At 45.8% G+C, this 15505-nt stretch overlaps 1 protein-coding gene across 7 annotated transcripts in view; it reads right to left on the bottom strand.

Moving 5' to 3' along the window:
- Window positions 1–521: 521 nt before the first annotated feature.
- The window catches only part of cnc (NFE2 like bZIP transcription factor cap-n-collar), a 51054-nt gene continuing 36070 nt past the window's right edge, over window positions 522–15505 (bottom strand). For 5 of the 7 annotated variants that reach the window (XM_015181613.2, XM_033377048.1, XM_033377049.1 and 2 more), the window contains 6 exons: window positions 14844–14920; window positions 14209–14781; window positions 7141–7629; window positions 6987–7074; window positions 2971–4211; window positions 522–2904 (listed from right to left, as the gene is read on the bottom strand). In XM_015181613.2, coding sequence (XP_015037099.2) covers window positions 2533–2904; window positions 2971–4211; window positions 6987–7074; window positions 7141–7629; window positions 14209–14781; window positions 14844–14920 — 2840 coding nt within the window. In that variant the 3' untranslated portion in view covers window positions 522–2532. Of the gene's footprint in view, window positions 2905–2970; window positions 4212–4438; window positions 4462–5986; window positions 6411–6986; window positions 7075–7140; window positions 7630–14208; window positions 14782–14843; window positions 14921–15505 lie in introns of those variants that run through there. The other 2 variants (XM_003736393.3, XM_033377050.1) reach the window with 2 other exon arrangements.

Here is a 15505-nt window from a genome sequence, read left to right as displayed (position 1 = left end):
ACTATCCCGGACAAGTGAATTCATAAAATGGATATCTTTTTAGGAATGCGAATCAATTGGCATTCAAATCATCTTTCATTGAAGTTCATTCATACTCTCCTTTGTGAAATATGATCCACTATACCTATAGCTTGGTCAAAATTGTGCAAATACCCAATGGATGGCGCAGGAAAGTTTGATAAATTATGGGAAAATTTACTGGGAAATCAATGCTTATTGATCAAAAATAGCTCAATTAGAATTTATCTATCGATTGCTGGCATCAGTCCGATCTAAGAATTTTATGGAAGAATGGAATGATATGATCGAATCCCAAACAGTCGAGCTGTATCTGTGGGATCCTAACTTAACGTAATACTCGTCGAGTCCAAATTCGAAAATTAAAATATGCTAATCCAAGAATCCAATAAAGATAATGATAATGACTTGATCTGGAAGTTGAATGCCATGCCACCAGGTTTTATTGGACTTAAATATTTTCCCATATACCTAATTCGATTCAAAACTCGATTAATTTGATGTATTTTTTTGTAGTTTCTTTCTTTAATTTTGACGTTCTGTTCTCTTTGTTTAGCTGAGGGAAAGTGTTGATCGTTTTTAAAGCATACAAATTTCTCATATGATACATTCACATACATTATATATAGCAACATATGTATATAGGAGTGGCAAAAGCATGCTCAGATACCCTTGACTTGTAAACTGATTATCTGAGGACACTTTTGCTCCAATTTTGATGTTTATAGAATATTTGAAATGATTCCTTTTTTGTTTCTGTATTGTTTTACGTATGTATTTGTTTTAGGTAGTAGTACAATAGTATTTTAGTTAATTAGTTTAATTTCAATTTACAACAAATAATTTCGCATTTTGTGGGTTTTATTACTTGATCGAGAAGCTGCGCATTTTTATTGACTTTTTTTTATACGTTTTTTTCCCCCTTTGGGAATATGTTTTTTGATGTTTTTGTTTTGTTTTGTTTTGCCAATCTCCAATCAACACTCAATGTATGCGAAATTCATTACAACAATTTAAAATACATATATGCCTAGATGTTTTTGTTTTTTGTTTCGTTTTTCGTGTTGCGGATCTGTGTGTTTAGGTTTGTTATCGTACTCGTACTCGTGTTTTTATGTTTATGTGTGTGTTGTGTTTATCGCTAGTTTAAAGTTAAACTCTTTATGCAGTAGGACATTTAAGAATATTAAATATTAATATCTCTTAATTGCTTATCAACTAGGGAGCGCCCAGTGCCAGGACAGTTGCACAGTGCCAGCAGTTGCTGTTCCAGGACCGTCCTGGCAAGAGCATTAATGTGTGTTTATTTCCTTTTTTGTAGTACGTTTTTGCACTCTTTTTACATTGTTTTTTCTATAGTTTCTTTGACGGTTTTTTTTTGTTGTTTTTTGTTTTGTAGAGGTTTGTATAGTTAATAGTTTAACTAAGTTTAATCTATATATTTACAGATGCTACGATCTACGCTAATTTGTGTTAGATTTGCTGTGTTTGTTATGGGCTGGATAAATGCCTTACGAATTTAGTACGATTTACAGTGTGTGTGTGTGTGTGTGTGTGTGTTTGTGTAGACCTCTCACTAGACTAAAGCGTACCACTAGGCTTACGTCTAAGTGTCTTACGGGCGTAGTCCATCAATATGTTATCAACCTTTACAATCATTTTCGTGTTTGTTGCATGCTGGTGCTGCTGCTGCCTTTCCTATTAACTAATTTATACAATCTTCCTTCCATCTCTCTTTTTTTCTTTCATATTTTACAATATATTATTATTGAAATGTGTAAACGGTTTCACCATCAAATATTGTTGGACGACGCGTTGATAACTTTATGTATAGATGCGGTTGGATGATGGGCATGGGATGGTGGACGATGTCTGATCGCGTGATTTACAAATACATTTCAGGCAGAAGAGGCTTGGACATTCTCTCCATTTAGTGGCAGAAATGATTTGGTTTATCACAAGTAGTGGTTGTTTTTGTAGTTTTATGGTTTATACGAATTGGAAATGGGCTCCATTCAAGCAGAGACCCGAAGGAGACTCTGCTTGTGAATTCCATTAATTAATTAATTAATTAAAAAATAAATAACAATAATGCTGACTAAAGGAGTAAAGCATAAATGTGTAGGGGGGGGGAGTGCTGTATGCGGTATGCGATGAAGAAGGAGGTGCCATGCAAGGGGGAGGCTGTGCAGCGGTAGCAACGAATGTTGCCAGCAACACGTTGCAGCTGCAGCAGGGAGTGCGCACCACCAGGCCGCCACAGCCACAGCCACAGCTCAGCCAAACAGGGATCAGTGATCAAATCAATCAGTAATCAATAGTCAGTAATCAGTAATCAGCTATCAGTAATCATCAGTAATACAGGTAACTGTTGTTGAAAAAGTCGTAGCAGTAGTCGTACTGCTGCTGCTGCCGCTGAGGCTGCTCGAAACGGTGCTCCTGCTGCTGTTGCTGCTGCTCGCGCTGAAGGTTTGTGAACCAACTCGTTGTTGCGGCAATTCGCAACAGGTATTTTCATTCCTTGTGGTGCTGTTGCTGTTGCGATCCGCCTCCTCCTCCTGGCTGCTGCTGATGGTGATGCTGCGACGACTGCTGCTGCTGTTGCTGCAGATGCGGCGGCATCCTGGCCACGTGCTGGGACATTGCGGTGTCCACATGCTGCGGCTGATGGTGCTGGCTGTGGTGGCCTCCGTGCATGGGAGGCGCCACCGGGCCATGCCCGTTCAGGTTACTCGTTCCAGCGCTGGACACTGCGTTCGAGGCGTTCGTGGCCGTGCTGTTGCCCTCGGACTTGTCGCGTGGCAGCAAATACACCGAACCATCGGCCGCCTGCTGCAGACTGTAGTCGGTCGGCGAGCAGGGATTGCCATCAGGATCGCGCAGGTACTGCAAATACAAATAAAAGGAAATTAGCTATCGGTTTCCGTGTAATCAAGAGGGGGAAAGACTTACCTGGAACACGTGGCGATGGAGCATTGCAAACTTATTAGAGATGCGCTTGCGCTCGGACTCCAGGTGGGCGCGGGCCTGGCTGAGCTCCGTCTTGCGCTTGACGACCGCATTCACCTCATCTTCCAGGGAGAGGATCTGATCCAGCTTGCGCTTGCGGCAGTTCTGGGCGGCCACCTTGTTCTTGCCACGGCGACGAATGTCCCGGATGAGGGACAGCTGGTTCTCGCTCAAGTCGTACTTGGACAGGCGCTCGTTGAACTCGTCCATCGGCAGATTGATGATGTCCTGCACCGAGATGGGTATGTTCAGGGAGCGGGCGCGCTTCTCGTCGCGCGTCAGATGTTCGTCCTCCGCGGTGGCGGCAGCAGAGCTGCCGGCAGCCGCCTTCGATGCGTTCTTGGTGGCCACCAGAGGCTTCTTGTCGCGCGCCTGGGGTCTGGGGAGCGAGCCACTGCCCTGGGGCAGCGAGTACGTGTGATTCAGCTGCACCAGGTCCTCGGAGGTGCGAGGCGGCGGACGAACCCCGTAGTCGCCGGGAAAGTTGCTGCTAGCGCCCATGCCGTAGGCTTGCTGATGGTACTCCTTGGAGAGGGCAGGCCCCATGGCGCCCGGCTCGCTGTGCTGCAGTCCGGCGACTCCTCCGCTGGCCATGCCCGCGTATCCGGCATCGTACTCGTATTTGATGCTCTGTGCCTGCGCCTGCGCGTGGGCCGTGGCCGGAGGCGCTGTGGGCGGCAGGGCGCTGGGCACCTGCTTATGGGGATCGCGCTTGCCGTAGAGCTGGTGCTTCTTCTGGGCCACCGGCGGCTGGCGGGTGGCCGTGCTGATGCGCGAGTGGTTGTAACTAAAGTCGTAGGGGCCGCCGTACTTGCCCTGGTGGTAGTCCTGGGCCGAGTCGCTGCCCTCGCCCCACTCCCCATCGGAGAGGGACGGCACCCGCTCGGAGCCCATCGAGCTGACGGCACTGTCACTGCTGGCGTCCAATCGATCCGTTCCGCCCTGTGCTGCACCTCCGCCGCTGGCCAGGATATCGGCGGTCATGCCACCCGTAGCGCCAACCGACGAAGCTCCACCGCTCATAGATGCCACACCGCCGCCAACGGATGATCCGCCATTAGCAGTGCCGTGATTCCCCGGAACCAGCTGTGCGGAGCCGGCCGCGTGGCTGACATGTCCGCTGACGGGCAGGCCCAGGACCGAGGAGTTGTTGCTGGTGCTGTTGTCCACCATGCGACAGAAGCCTGTAAGGACAACAATCAAGTAAACATTTAGTTGTTTTCTATTTGGTGATTGGTCCATCGTAAGTAATGGATAAGCTAGATTTCCGTTTTAAAACTAGTTCAGAGTGCACCACCCGGCAAACCGTTCGGCTCTGAACTAGTTCCCAATGACTTGTTAAAAACGGTATTCGATTATGCAATCGGAACCGAACCAGTTCTTCTTGTGGAATCAGTTGCTGTGACCTAACCTATATTTCCCGGGCAGAAAAATCTACACTTTCTTCGAATGTTCAGCAGAATCTAAAGACCACCACGACCATCCTACGGACAACGCGATTCGTGGCGGAATATGAGCCCCAGTCAGTGCCAAAAGTGTGCAGTCATTTTCCATATTTCACTCGACGACTTATCTTATCGGGCGATAAGGAAGGTATATATAACATGCTCGTGGTTCTCTCTCTCGCTTTTTTGCTCTGCGCACTTTTTCATATTGCGAAACAAGCAAAAAGAATGGTTCTTCAGCGTCAGATCCACTTAATCTTATCGTGAGCCATGTCTGGTGTCTTCCAGATGTCTTCCAGAGGAGAGATGTACCTACTATGTACCTCTGTATAGAGGTTGCAATCTCCCCCGCTCCTAAATTTATGTCTATGTTCCACTACTTGCACTTAATTAGTAAAATCAATTCATAAGCTGATTAGGAGGGGCTGCTGGCTTATAGTATTCAGAATTACTGCCCCATCAGCAAGGTCAAAACCCATAAACATTGATGACTTGACAAAATGTGATAGCTATAAATACAGATACACCTCGTACATCATACATATGTGCATGTGTACAACTGTACATATGCACGCGAGAGCGGGACAGCTGTGGCTGTCGGTAGCGGTTTTGCGTATAACGTATGCAACGTAAGAGACCGACGAGACCGATAAACATAACGGAAATCATAAAGATAACCGCTAAAGCCAACGGCAGAGCCGACACGTTTCATTATGAGCGCAAAAAAACGGAAAAATTCGCCCAAAAACAATGAAAAAGAGAGATAACTCGGTACGGGGGTCGAAGCTTTGATACCCTTTCCGATCTATCGTTACTACTGTTTCATATCTGATGTTTAGGCAAGTTTTCTGTCTACAGACAGGGACCGGTTTTCAAGAAACCCTCTGATATAAATACTAATCAAAGATATATGCATTTTCTGCACCAAATCTATATTCCCTTTAATCACAAGGGGTAGTTCGGAATGAGAATACCGACCAATGTCTACGCAAACACGTAACCCACTAACGTTCGGCATTCCTAGTCGGAGATATTGGCAACTATACCTAGCCTCTCGCTCTCTCTCTCTCTCCACTGATATCCTCTCTTGAAGCTTTTTTCTTAACGTTTTATTTTTTGTTTCGAAAACGATGACTCAGCAGTTTAAAAATAGTAAACAGCAAACAGGCGGGCGGCAGCGATAGAGGCAGCGAGCGCCTCAGAAAAAAAAACTTGCTGAGCGGGCATTAGGCAGCGTCGACGTCAAAGTCGGCAGAGAGAGAGAGAGACAGAACGTTCTTACTGCTGATATCAGCAGTAGCAGCGCGACGGCAGCGACGCCGCCGCAACAGCAACACCAGAAAGATCGCCGTGCGGCATGACTAATGAAAAAATTGTTACGCGGTCAATATTTCAAATGGGCTTTTGAGCTTTTTGTTGCTTTTGCTCTTTTTTTATAAATAACCACCCTCCCATACACTCACACCCACATAGCACAGCACAGCATCCACCCTGGAGCATGCTCTCACTCTCACCTGTTGGATTTTTAGCACGATCCCGTTTTTGGTCTACGCGACGAGAGCGATCAAGAGTGTCTTTTTTTCGGATGCGTTACTCACGCGCGTCATCAACCGTTCTAAATTCGTTGTGCATACACACAAGCGCACACAAAGGGGAGCAGCAGAGAGAGAGAGCGCGAGCACGATCGTGTGGAATAGTTATCTTAAATTTGTGCCAAATGCGTCATTAAATCACTTATTAAATCAATTACGTTAATTATATTTAGTGTCGATCCGCAGCACGTTGTCTCTACGTAATAGATTTTGCTATATTTTTGTTGTTTGATTTATACTATAATTTTATTTGTTTCATTTCTCGTTTTCGGCTCTAATATTTACTTTACTTTTGTTCGTGATTGTTCGTTTTCGAATGATTTGACTTCGGCGCTCGGTGGCGACTCTGCTCTGCTGCTGCTGCTCTGCGCCGCTTTGCTTTGCTCTGCCCTGCTCTGTTCTTGTCGCTTTGCTTTGCTCCGACTCTTTCGCGCCCGTTGGGTGTGTATGCGAATGAATGTATTTATCTGTGTGAGTGTGCTGTGTGTCCGCCAAACGACGAATTATTTGTCATCCAAAGTAAACGCGAAACCTGAGAGCGATCGAGAGAGCAAAATTCTAATTGTATGATGTGCTTATCACACAAGAACTCGGCTACGGCAAAAAATCGTTGGCGAGTTGTGTGAGAGAGAGGGAGGTTTTATCTGTTCCTATTGTTCTGTTCTCAGTGCTTGCTTTGAGTGAGCTTTATGTGATCTGAGCGAGTCAAAGCTCTCTCGTTGAAAACGTGTGTGTGTGTTGACTCAAAAGCTTTCAACTTTGAAATAATAAAGGGGAAAACGCTTTTAGGGAAACTAGAAATGGAAGTTTTTACCAAAAAGGGAGCGACCATTTGACATTGAAAGCATTTAAGGCGAATTTGCAGTAAATGAGATCGGTAAACCCTGCTAAAAGTGAATCTATGCTTGATGGCTGTACTTACTCTCATTCATGTCCATCATTTGCAAATCCTCATCGGTGAAAATCGAGTTCATGAAGCCATCCGTTTGATTCATGTCCGAGGAAGTGTTCTGTTGAAACGATACAAGATAATCGATTAGCAATCGTTTCACTAACAAAGATCGATCACCACTTACCGCGTAGTACATCAGGTCGTGCTCCATCTTGTAGGCATTACCGGCGGCGGCCGCTGCGGCAGCGGCTCCCTCCGCCTCGTGGCTGGAGTTGGTCAGGTGCATGCTGGAGGTGACGGCCGATCCGAGATTGTGCCCGTAGTGGGGCTGTCCGCTGGCGGCGGTGGCGGAGCAGAGGTCGCCCAGCGCCGCATTCGGGTGGTGCAACATGGCCGCATGGTGTGGTGGCGGCGGTGGTGGTGGGGGCTGCAGCGCCGCAGTGGCCGGGGAGCCGTACTGGCCGTGCTGTCCGGGCACTGGAGGGATGGGACCACCGCCGGCGGCGCCGTTCGAAGGACTGCTCTGGTACGAGTAACCGGGATAGTGCGGATGATGGGGGTAGGGCGGCATGTCCGAGACCCCGCCCACCATGCTGGGTATGGGACTGAAGTAAGTGGCAAAGTCCTGAAGACGCTCCATCGACACGCTGTGGTTCAGGCGCGGCATGCGGCTCTGCAAGAGAGAGAAGAGTGCCCCAAGGATGGGGGGACAGTGATTAATACGTTTGATCCTTCATCAGCGAGGAGTACTCGCATAGCGGCTGCTGGGCTGTGTTGATGTATTAACAAGGTGAGAAGGGTTCCATGCGCTGGCATTATGGAATATGTATCAATAAGCGATCAATCATCATCCCAATGCGCCACGAAATTCTCTAGAAATCCGAGACTCTCGTGCACAACAATAAACTAATTTCGAATTGCGCTACAAGTAACAATATCTCTGAGATTCCCAGACCCCGCCTGTCCGCTGATGTTGTTGTTGGGGGAGGGGGGAGGGGGGGGAGTGAGAGGGGTAGCAGCGATTTGGTAAGCCAAAAAACGTGCACAATGTATCAATCCGGCGATTTGGTTGCTGTTGGGGGCCCACAAGAGATCGATCAACATGAAATTGAAATAAAGTTTCGTATCTTTGAAATTGACAAGTGCTCTGGCTCTGGGTCTGGCTCTGGGGTTCCAGAGCCCCCCACCAGCCTCTGGCACCGGTCTCTCTGCGTCTGGGCCTGTCTTTTATTTTATTATTATTTTTCCTGTAAATATCTTTGGTGATCGACAGGCCATGCCACAGCGAGATCGTGAGACGACGATCTGATCTCCAGCAACAGTAACAACAACAACTACGACTTCATTAGGCCGCCTTTTGTTATTATTAATTATTGCAGGGTTTTATTTATTTGTTTAACTAATTCCAGAGGCGGACAGACGCAGAGCCCGGAGCCCTCCGAGATCTTTGCATACTTCCAGGAGTCTGCGCATGCGTGGGCGTATGCTCCCCCACTTATCATTAAAGCACTTTACTCACTTCACACACACACAGACAGGCACACACACAACACGATCGCTTGGTATTCCGATTCCTTCTTTGTGATCCTTCGCCTCCAATTTGTTAATGCTAAATGCTGGGACCGACCGCAATTAAGATCTTTCAGAGATACTCGTACATGGGCCTGACGTTGATGCTGATGCACTTTGACATTGACATTGCAGAGATACAGATCGTCGGATACAGCGAGTAGGTGTCAAAGAAAAAGCGCCGAAACGTTGCCGATCGACACGAAATGAAATTCCGACAAAAGAGAGGTTTTTTTTTTTGTTGATGGTGGATCGATCCTGTGCGCGTTGAGGCCAAGCATTGACTGACAGTAGCCCAGGCATCGTCGTACACACCGATGGATGGATGGATTGTTGCTTGGATGGATGCACATCTCGTGGTATGAACGAGAGGCTGAACAAACAACCTGCCTCTGCATCTGTGTGTGTGTTTGTGTGTATCTAATGAATGCTTCAACACGCTCCTGCACTGCAAACAGGTATGTGCTCAGCCGCACTTCAGGTAGGAGTCGGAGACGAGCATTGGGCGTACACCTCCAGCCAGTAGTCAACTATTTGTATCCATCGGTGTGAGTGTGTATCTATGCATGTATCTTTGTAGCCGAGTGTTTGCCGTATCTGTGTGTGCGCTCTCGTGTGTAATTTGAATTGTCACTGTCTTGTCATTAACTTCTGGTGTTAGTTGTGGCCACAGCCACAACCCAAGCCCAAGCCCATTGTTTGTGACGCTTCTCACACGCAAACACAAAATCCAACTCCCAACTTAGATACGGTAGCCGATCGGCTACCAATCTCCTCCTTATGTGTAGCGATCTGATGCCTTTGTATATTCTAGAATCTTAAAGTCAACAGAGACAAAAATGATATAGGGGGAAAATGCAGCTAGAGATAGAAATCATACAGTTTGGAAATAAGGCCAAAACTTGGTGGAATATGCATGTGAATATGAAGATCGATAGATCTTTCGACCGTAATGGCGAGATTGGGTGTTTTTTTAAAGAGGATTCCCCATTGAGTATGATTATACCCCGAATACATCTGCATCTACTTGTGTGGCTACTTGTGGGCTCTAACAAGTTTGATCAGAATTCCCAAGCCTCAATTCACGTTTTTGAACCACGTTTGAAAATCACTTAAGAGTCATATCTCCAGTCCTTACCCAATGCTGTTGCACATGTTGAAGTGTAGGAGGATGCCAAGACGGCAGATATTTACTAAATTGTTCAACGTTTTGAAACTGGTTTAAGCAGGAGTTATCCCTGATACTTTGCAATGCAATTCTTCAATATTTCATTATTATCATATTATTTCATCTCCCCTTTCTTCATATCTAAAACTGAATCAATCAAAAGTGAATCCCCCCAATAGCTTCTCTTTGTATTTCTTAATGAAGTCTGGCACTTGAAAACACTTGAAGTATACATTGTAGCTGAGCTGGTAGATGATTCATACAGAATAATGAGAATATTGTGGGAATCATTAACTGAAATTGCATTAGAAATCACTGAGATCTTCGAGCCAAAATTGACTTGTATCCAAAATGAGCATTAAATGCATTTAATGAGGAATAATTTGCAAAAGGTTGTCTACTATAAAACAATAAATTTGATGTATTGTAGGTATGTTCAAGCTTTTCTCAGAAATCTGCCATCCATCAATGGCATCGCGGGGGAATCACAGATCTCCAAAGACATCAGCTAGCTGGCGTTATAGATTGTCTTGTGGCTTAGTTTGTGTTTAACGAAGTGCTAGTATGCCACCTTCCATCAATGTCTAACCCCGCACAACTTCTACCCCTCCTGAATCACCTCTACACCCCTCCCATGTACACTTGATACAATATTTTTTGTCATTAACTTGATTTATGTGTGTGCACAAAGCGGAATCCCATCACAGCTTCAATCTCTGAGCCCTCTCCACCGTGTTTACATAAATTGAATTAAAAAATTTAACAAAAAAAAGAGGCAAAAGTACGAAGAAAAACAACAGAGATGCTGTAAAATAATTAATAAAATTTTTTTTGCTGCTGCTGCGCTGATTTCAGCGTTAAGTTTTTTGCAAATATTTAAAATTCACATAATTAAAGCCGTGCAAGGCGATTAGGAGGGGGAGAAGGGTGTGACACGGTGGCAGTGGCAAGGGACAGACATTAAGAGCTGAATTTTTTGTGCTTCTTTCTGTAATTCGCGCGCGGCGCTAAATGGAGATTTAATTGCAGGGGCTACTGCTGGTCTCCGCTCCACAGATGCAATCAAGGCGGGCGGGGGGGACTGCAGCGCTGAGACGGCAAAGTGCCACCGAATTCAATAAACACTTTGCCGGACGGCCCCCTGCCACAGACCCATGAGGAAAAGTCAAGTGGCACATTGCATGCGACACAAAAAACGAAAGAGACACAAAGTGCAAAAAAAACACAAAGCAAAAGCAAATAGGAAAAGAAAGCCAGCTTTGGGGGCAGGCCCCTTTGATACCCTTCTTAATGACACATTGCTTTGATGGTAGCTATAAGATATGTAGCTATATATATATGACCATCTAGATCTTTTGAATAATGAACTAATACTCGCAATTGTAGCTTGTTGTCATATCTTAAGAGCTGATGTTTATATGGTCTTCCGATGTTTATGAAATTGAGCAGAACTATGAAGTAATACTTGAAACCATTGTTTGGTTGATTTCGGCCGTAATAACTTAAGAAGTAATGTTCAGAAAGTTTTCCGATTTGTATGGAGCTTAGCTTAGATATGACACATGGTCTCTTCACCTTGTTTTTTGGCCTTAATTCAGGTACATATCAGGGATATATATTATACTTTGATCGAATCAGTTTTAGCTAGGTAGAAACATATTCAAAGGCGATTTCTGATGCTTGGTGGCCATGTCGTAAGAGGCAAGAAAGTTTTCCGTACAGACTTGTATTCCAAACGATCGTTTTCACGGTTTTATACGATACAGCGATCTGATATTAGTGAATTCCGACTTATAAACTGTATGAAAACCAGGAACAGGAACCTTTTAAAGCTAGAGAGCTGGAGAAACTATTGATTGATAAAGTGGAAAACGCTTCTTCTCTACGTTGCAAATATTGTATCAAAATCATAATACCTATTGATAGAAAAGAGTACACAAAATCAACAGCAACAAAAGTGTCCGGTAATGAACGGAGGCGCCGCCGGTACTCCCTCTCCCTCTTCCCAGAGAGGAGCTTAACCCGTGATTGCAATTAACAGCCAAGTGGGAGGCAGAGCGAGAGAGAGAGACACCAAGGGACAGAGATAGACACAAAGACAGCGCGCGGTAGCGGCAAAATGGAATACTTTCAGGAAGCTGGCAGCACATATGTACATTACATAATGATCCACGACGAACAATCCCTCGATCCACCTGATGGATCATTGATCATTCACGACGGACGCTAGGATCAAAGGGAATCAGTGAGCTAGAGAAAAAACAAAACCCTATGCTAATGACACATTCTGTTTAACAGTTAGTCCCCCCAGAGACAGGAGAGACACGAGAGAGAGAGAGTGGATTTAGCCAACGCACTTCCTGCGAAGAGCCTGCCATCAGATCAACAGATCATCTTGCTCATTAAATGGCTTTGCCGCAAAGAGACAGCGGAGACAACCTGCTGTGCATTCACAAAAACTGCGACGCACCACATCAAACGGAATGGAACGGAACGGGAATCTCCCAGTGCGGTGTCTAGGGTTAATCCTCCTCCTCCTCTGCCGACCGCAACGCACCACAGAGCTGCTACCGGCAGAAGAGAGAAGAAGAGACTTTACGGTAATTTGTCGCTGACTTCGTGACTGCTTCGACGCCTCGCTCGCTCTCGCACACTGCGTTCTTGCGGCCATTGTTGTGGTGTGTGTCGTGTCGCTTTTGTCAACCACTAACAGAGAGAGAGAGATGGAAAGAGATAGAGAATTTCATTCAAGCTGCTACTGTTTGCAGTAGTTGTTGTTGCGCACTTGTTTTGAGCTCAGATTTGCGGTGGCTTAGGCGAGCAGGGTTCGAAGCGTCAGGAAAATATTCACAAAAGTTTGTACAAACTTGGAGTCCGAGGATCACTAAGATCCTCTAAGCAAAAGTTTTGTGATCTGCAGAGGCAAAGTTCTCTTAAAAAGAACCACTAAAAGACATCCGAAAATAGCTCCAGAGCGAGAGAGAGGTAAGGAAGAAAGAGTGTAGGGTCGAGAACAACACAAACAAGTCGAGAAAAATCTTTGGAAAACCTCATATAAAACTGAAGAGAAGAGTCTGCAAAGCAAGATGGGAGACAGACTCCAAGCAAAACCAAACCTATATATAAACCTATACACATGTACGTATATCCGTAGGTATATATTATTTTTACGTTGCTCGCATTCGCCTCACAATCATAATTTTCGTGGCCGGTTGTTGTACATTTTTGATGAGTAGTTACAACAAAAGCACGAGGGGTAAAAAAAACCGTCAGAGGCAGACAAGAGTTCGAGGGAAAGAAGAAGAGGAGCCGAGCCAAGATTGTGGCTTGATTGACGAACTTGGCTGGCAACGGAATAAAAGCGGCTAACAGAGCGAGTGTGGAGAGAGCGGTGAGGGGAGGAGAGGATAGGGGGGGAGCACATGTAAAACCAGATTTCAAGCTTTTGTACAAACAACAGCTCCTCCAGCTTGCCTCAAGAGAGCAAAAGCAAGCAGTGGAGACCCAAGATCAAGTGCTCCAACAGAACACTGCAAGAAGGAAGGGTCTCTGTCGGGTGGGGTGGAGTGGGGACCACGTGAAGCATTCAAAGGGAGAGACAGAGGGAAGAAGGAAGAAGAGACACTCGACAAAAGCAGAGGTGAAGCACAAGAAGTACGAGAAGAGGGAGAAGCACAAGAAGAATAAGAATAACGAAAGCCATGTGCAAATGATCCTTGAATGATTACACACGTGTGTGTGGGTTTGTGTGTGTATGCATATGCAGGAAACTGGGGCGTAGGACCCCCTATTCAACAAAATATGTCCGAGTTTTTAGAAAATATGGTAAAGGTATTGACGTGTGACGCTGGATTTTAGTATTCCTTAAAAATATTCTAAAATGTCATCGATAATTCGATAAAATTGTTCGATAATTGTACAGAAATAAAGTTAAGACGCACATTATAGCATGTGAATGACGTGAAAGGCACTCTCCGTGGCTGATTATGGTTTTATTTGAAATAATATACCAGAAATTTATCGATACTTCGATGAAATGACACGTCAAAAACAGCTGATTGGATGGGCACAAGTTCAAAACTCCAACGCGTGTTGAAAACGAAGAAAAATACTCTTCGATTCGCTAAAAATCGATTTGGGGAAGAAAGATTCTACAGAAAGTCAGCTGTTTTATTTCCAGCGACCTCTCGCTTTCAAACGTGATCGAGGAGACCTGGACCCAATGGAAAAAGGTAAAACCAAAGGCTTGAAACCCTCTCACCCACAAAAAAAATCCTCTTGCACGCCTCTGACATCCACAAACACCTCTACAGAATATATATAGACCCGTGTACATACACATTCAGAGCGATCAACGGATGGCAGCACTTGAATCGAAGAGCATCCGCATCAAATTATAAATAAATATACAGCTGTCTGTAGAGTAGAGTCCCCCGGGCCCCCCCTCTCGGTAGGGCGACCAGGGGATTAAGATCAATGCATTCCTGATCTGATGTGATATGTTCTGATGCCTACCTGATGATGGCCATGATGGAATCCACCGGCAGCTGATGGCTGGCGCTGGAAGGCGCTGCCCGGGGCACTGCCCACGCCGCCATAGTTGGCGTTGGCCTGCTGCACGGCCCGCTGGTGGGCGGCAGCTGCGGCTGCGGCATGGTGGGCATGGGCGTGGTGGTGATGCGCGGCGGCTGCAGCGGCATGGTGGTGGCTGTGCGGATGCGCGTAGGGGTGGCCGTGGGCGTGGGGATGGTCATGGGCATGGGGATGGGGGTAGGGCGGTGCCTTGGATTGCAACATCTCGTCTAGCTCCTTCTTGGCGTCGTCATCTAAGTCGAAGAGGGGCGAGCCCACGGAGCTCTGCAGATCGTCAAAGTCGCACAGGGGGAAATTGTCGCTTGAATCGTTGAAGTCGCTCTGGCCGCTGTTGGTGCGGGTACTCCTGCCGTCTGTATTGATCTTTCGCTGCTGGACAGCAACTCCTTCGGCAGTCAGCAGATCCTCACCCGTCTCGGAGGTGATCCGTTGCGATTGGTTCTCGTTCAAAGCGGCAGCAGCCTGCGATGTCGAAGCATCCGGATCGTTGGTTAACTACAAGATGGCGATGGATTAAATGATGTTCCAAGGCTATTCCAAGGGTAGAAAAGACTTACCTCGTCTTCGAGGGGGAATTCAGAGAGCTTGAGCACGTCGTTCAACAGCTCATCCAGGGGCAAGCGAATGTATTCACCTAGAGTGAAGAAAGGATAATGAAAATAATGTTAGCCATGAGGTTCAGAAAGGAGTTTTCTCTTGACAAACTTTCCCATTTCCCAAGAATGATCTTTCTTTGTTTCATATTCCAAAGATCTCTCCAAATATCATTTCCCATAATCGTAATACGTGATCTGGCATTCCCCTTGGACCCACAACATGATTATTGTTTTCCAATCAAAAGCAAAGAAAATATACACAAATATTTTGATCATTTGAATAGGATTGCTCCTGTCTCTGGAGCTACCTTTTCCATTTCCCCAGAGAGCGATCAATTTACTGCCACAGAAAGTGGCCCAAAAAAATCTCCTGGGGCCCGAAACAGTAGCATTTTTCCTGTGGGAGCGGAAAGATCACAAAAGATAGACAGTAACTAAAGTCCGAGACTGGAGTGGAGTGCACGATGATCATTAATCATAATCATATAAACGTGATCTCTGAAAGATCTCTCTCCAACTGACGGAAGCAGCTGAAAAATATTGCAATAAATGAACGAGATTTCCCTACGGGGCCTCCCCTGCTCCCCCCCACTCTCCCAGCGATTGCTCTTTAATTAATGATG

Source organism: Drosophila pseudoobscura, chromosome 2 (genome assembly GCF_009870125.1).
Source record: "Drosophila pseudoobscura strain MV-25-SWS-2005 chromosome 2, UCI_Dpse_MV25, whole genome shotgun sequence".
NCBI classification, from domain to species: domain Eukaryota; kingdom Metazoa; phylum Arthropoda; class Insecta; order Diptera; family Drosophilidae; genus Drosophila; species Drosophila pseudoobscura.
This window is presented reverse-complemented; position numbering and strand designations above follow the sequence as displayed.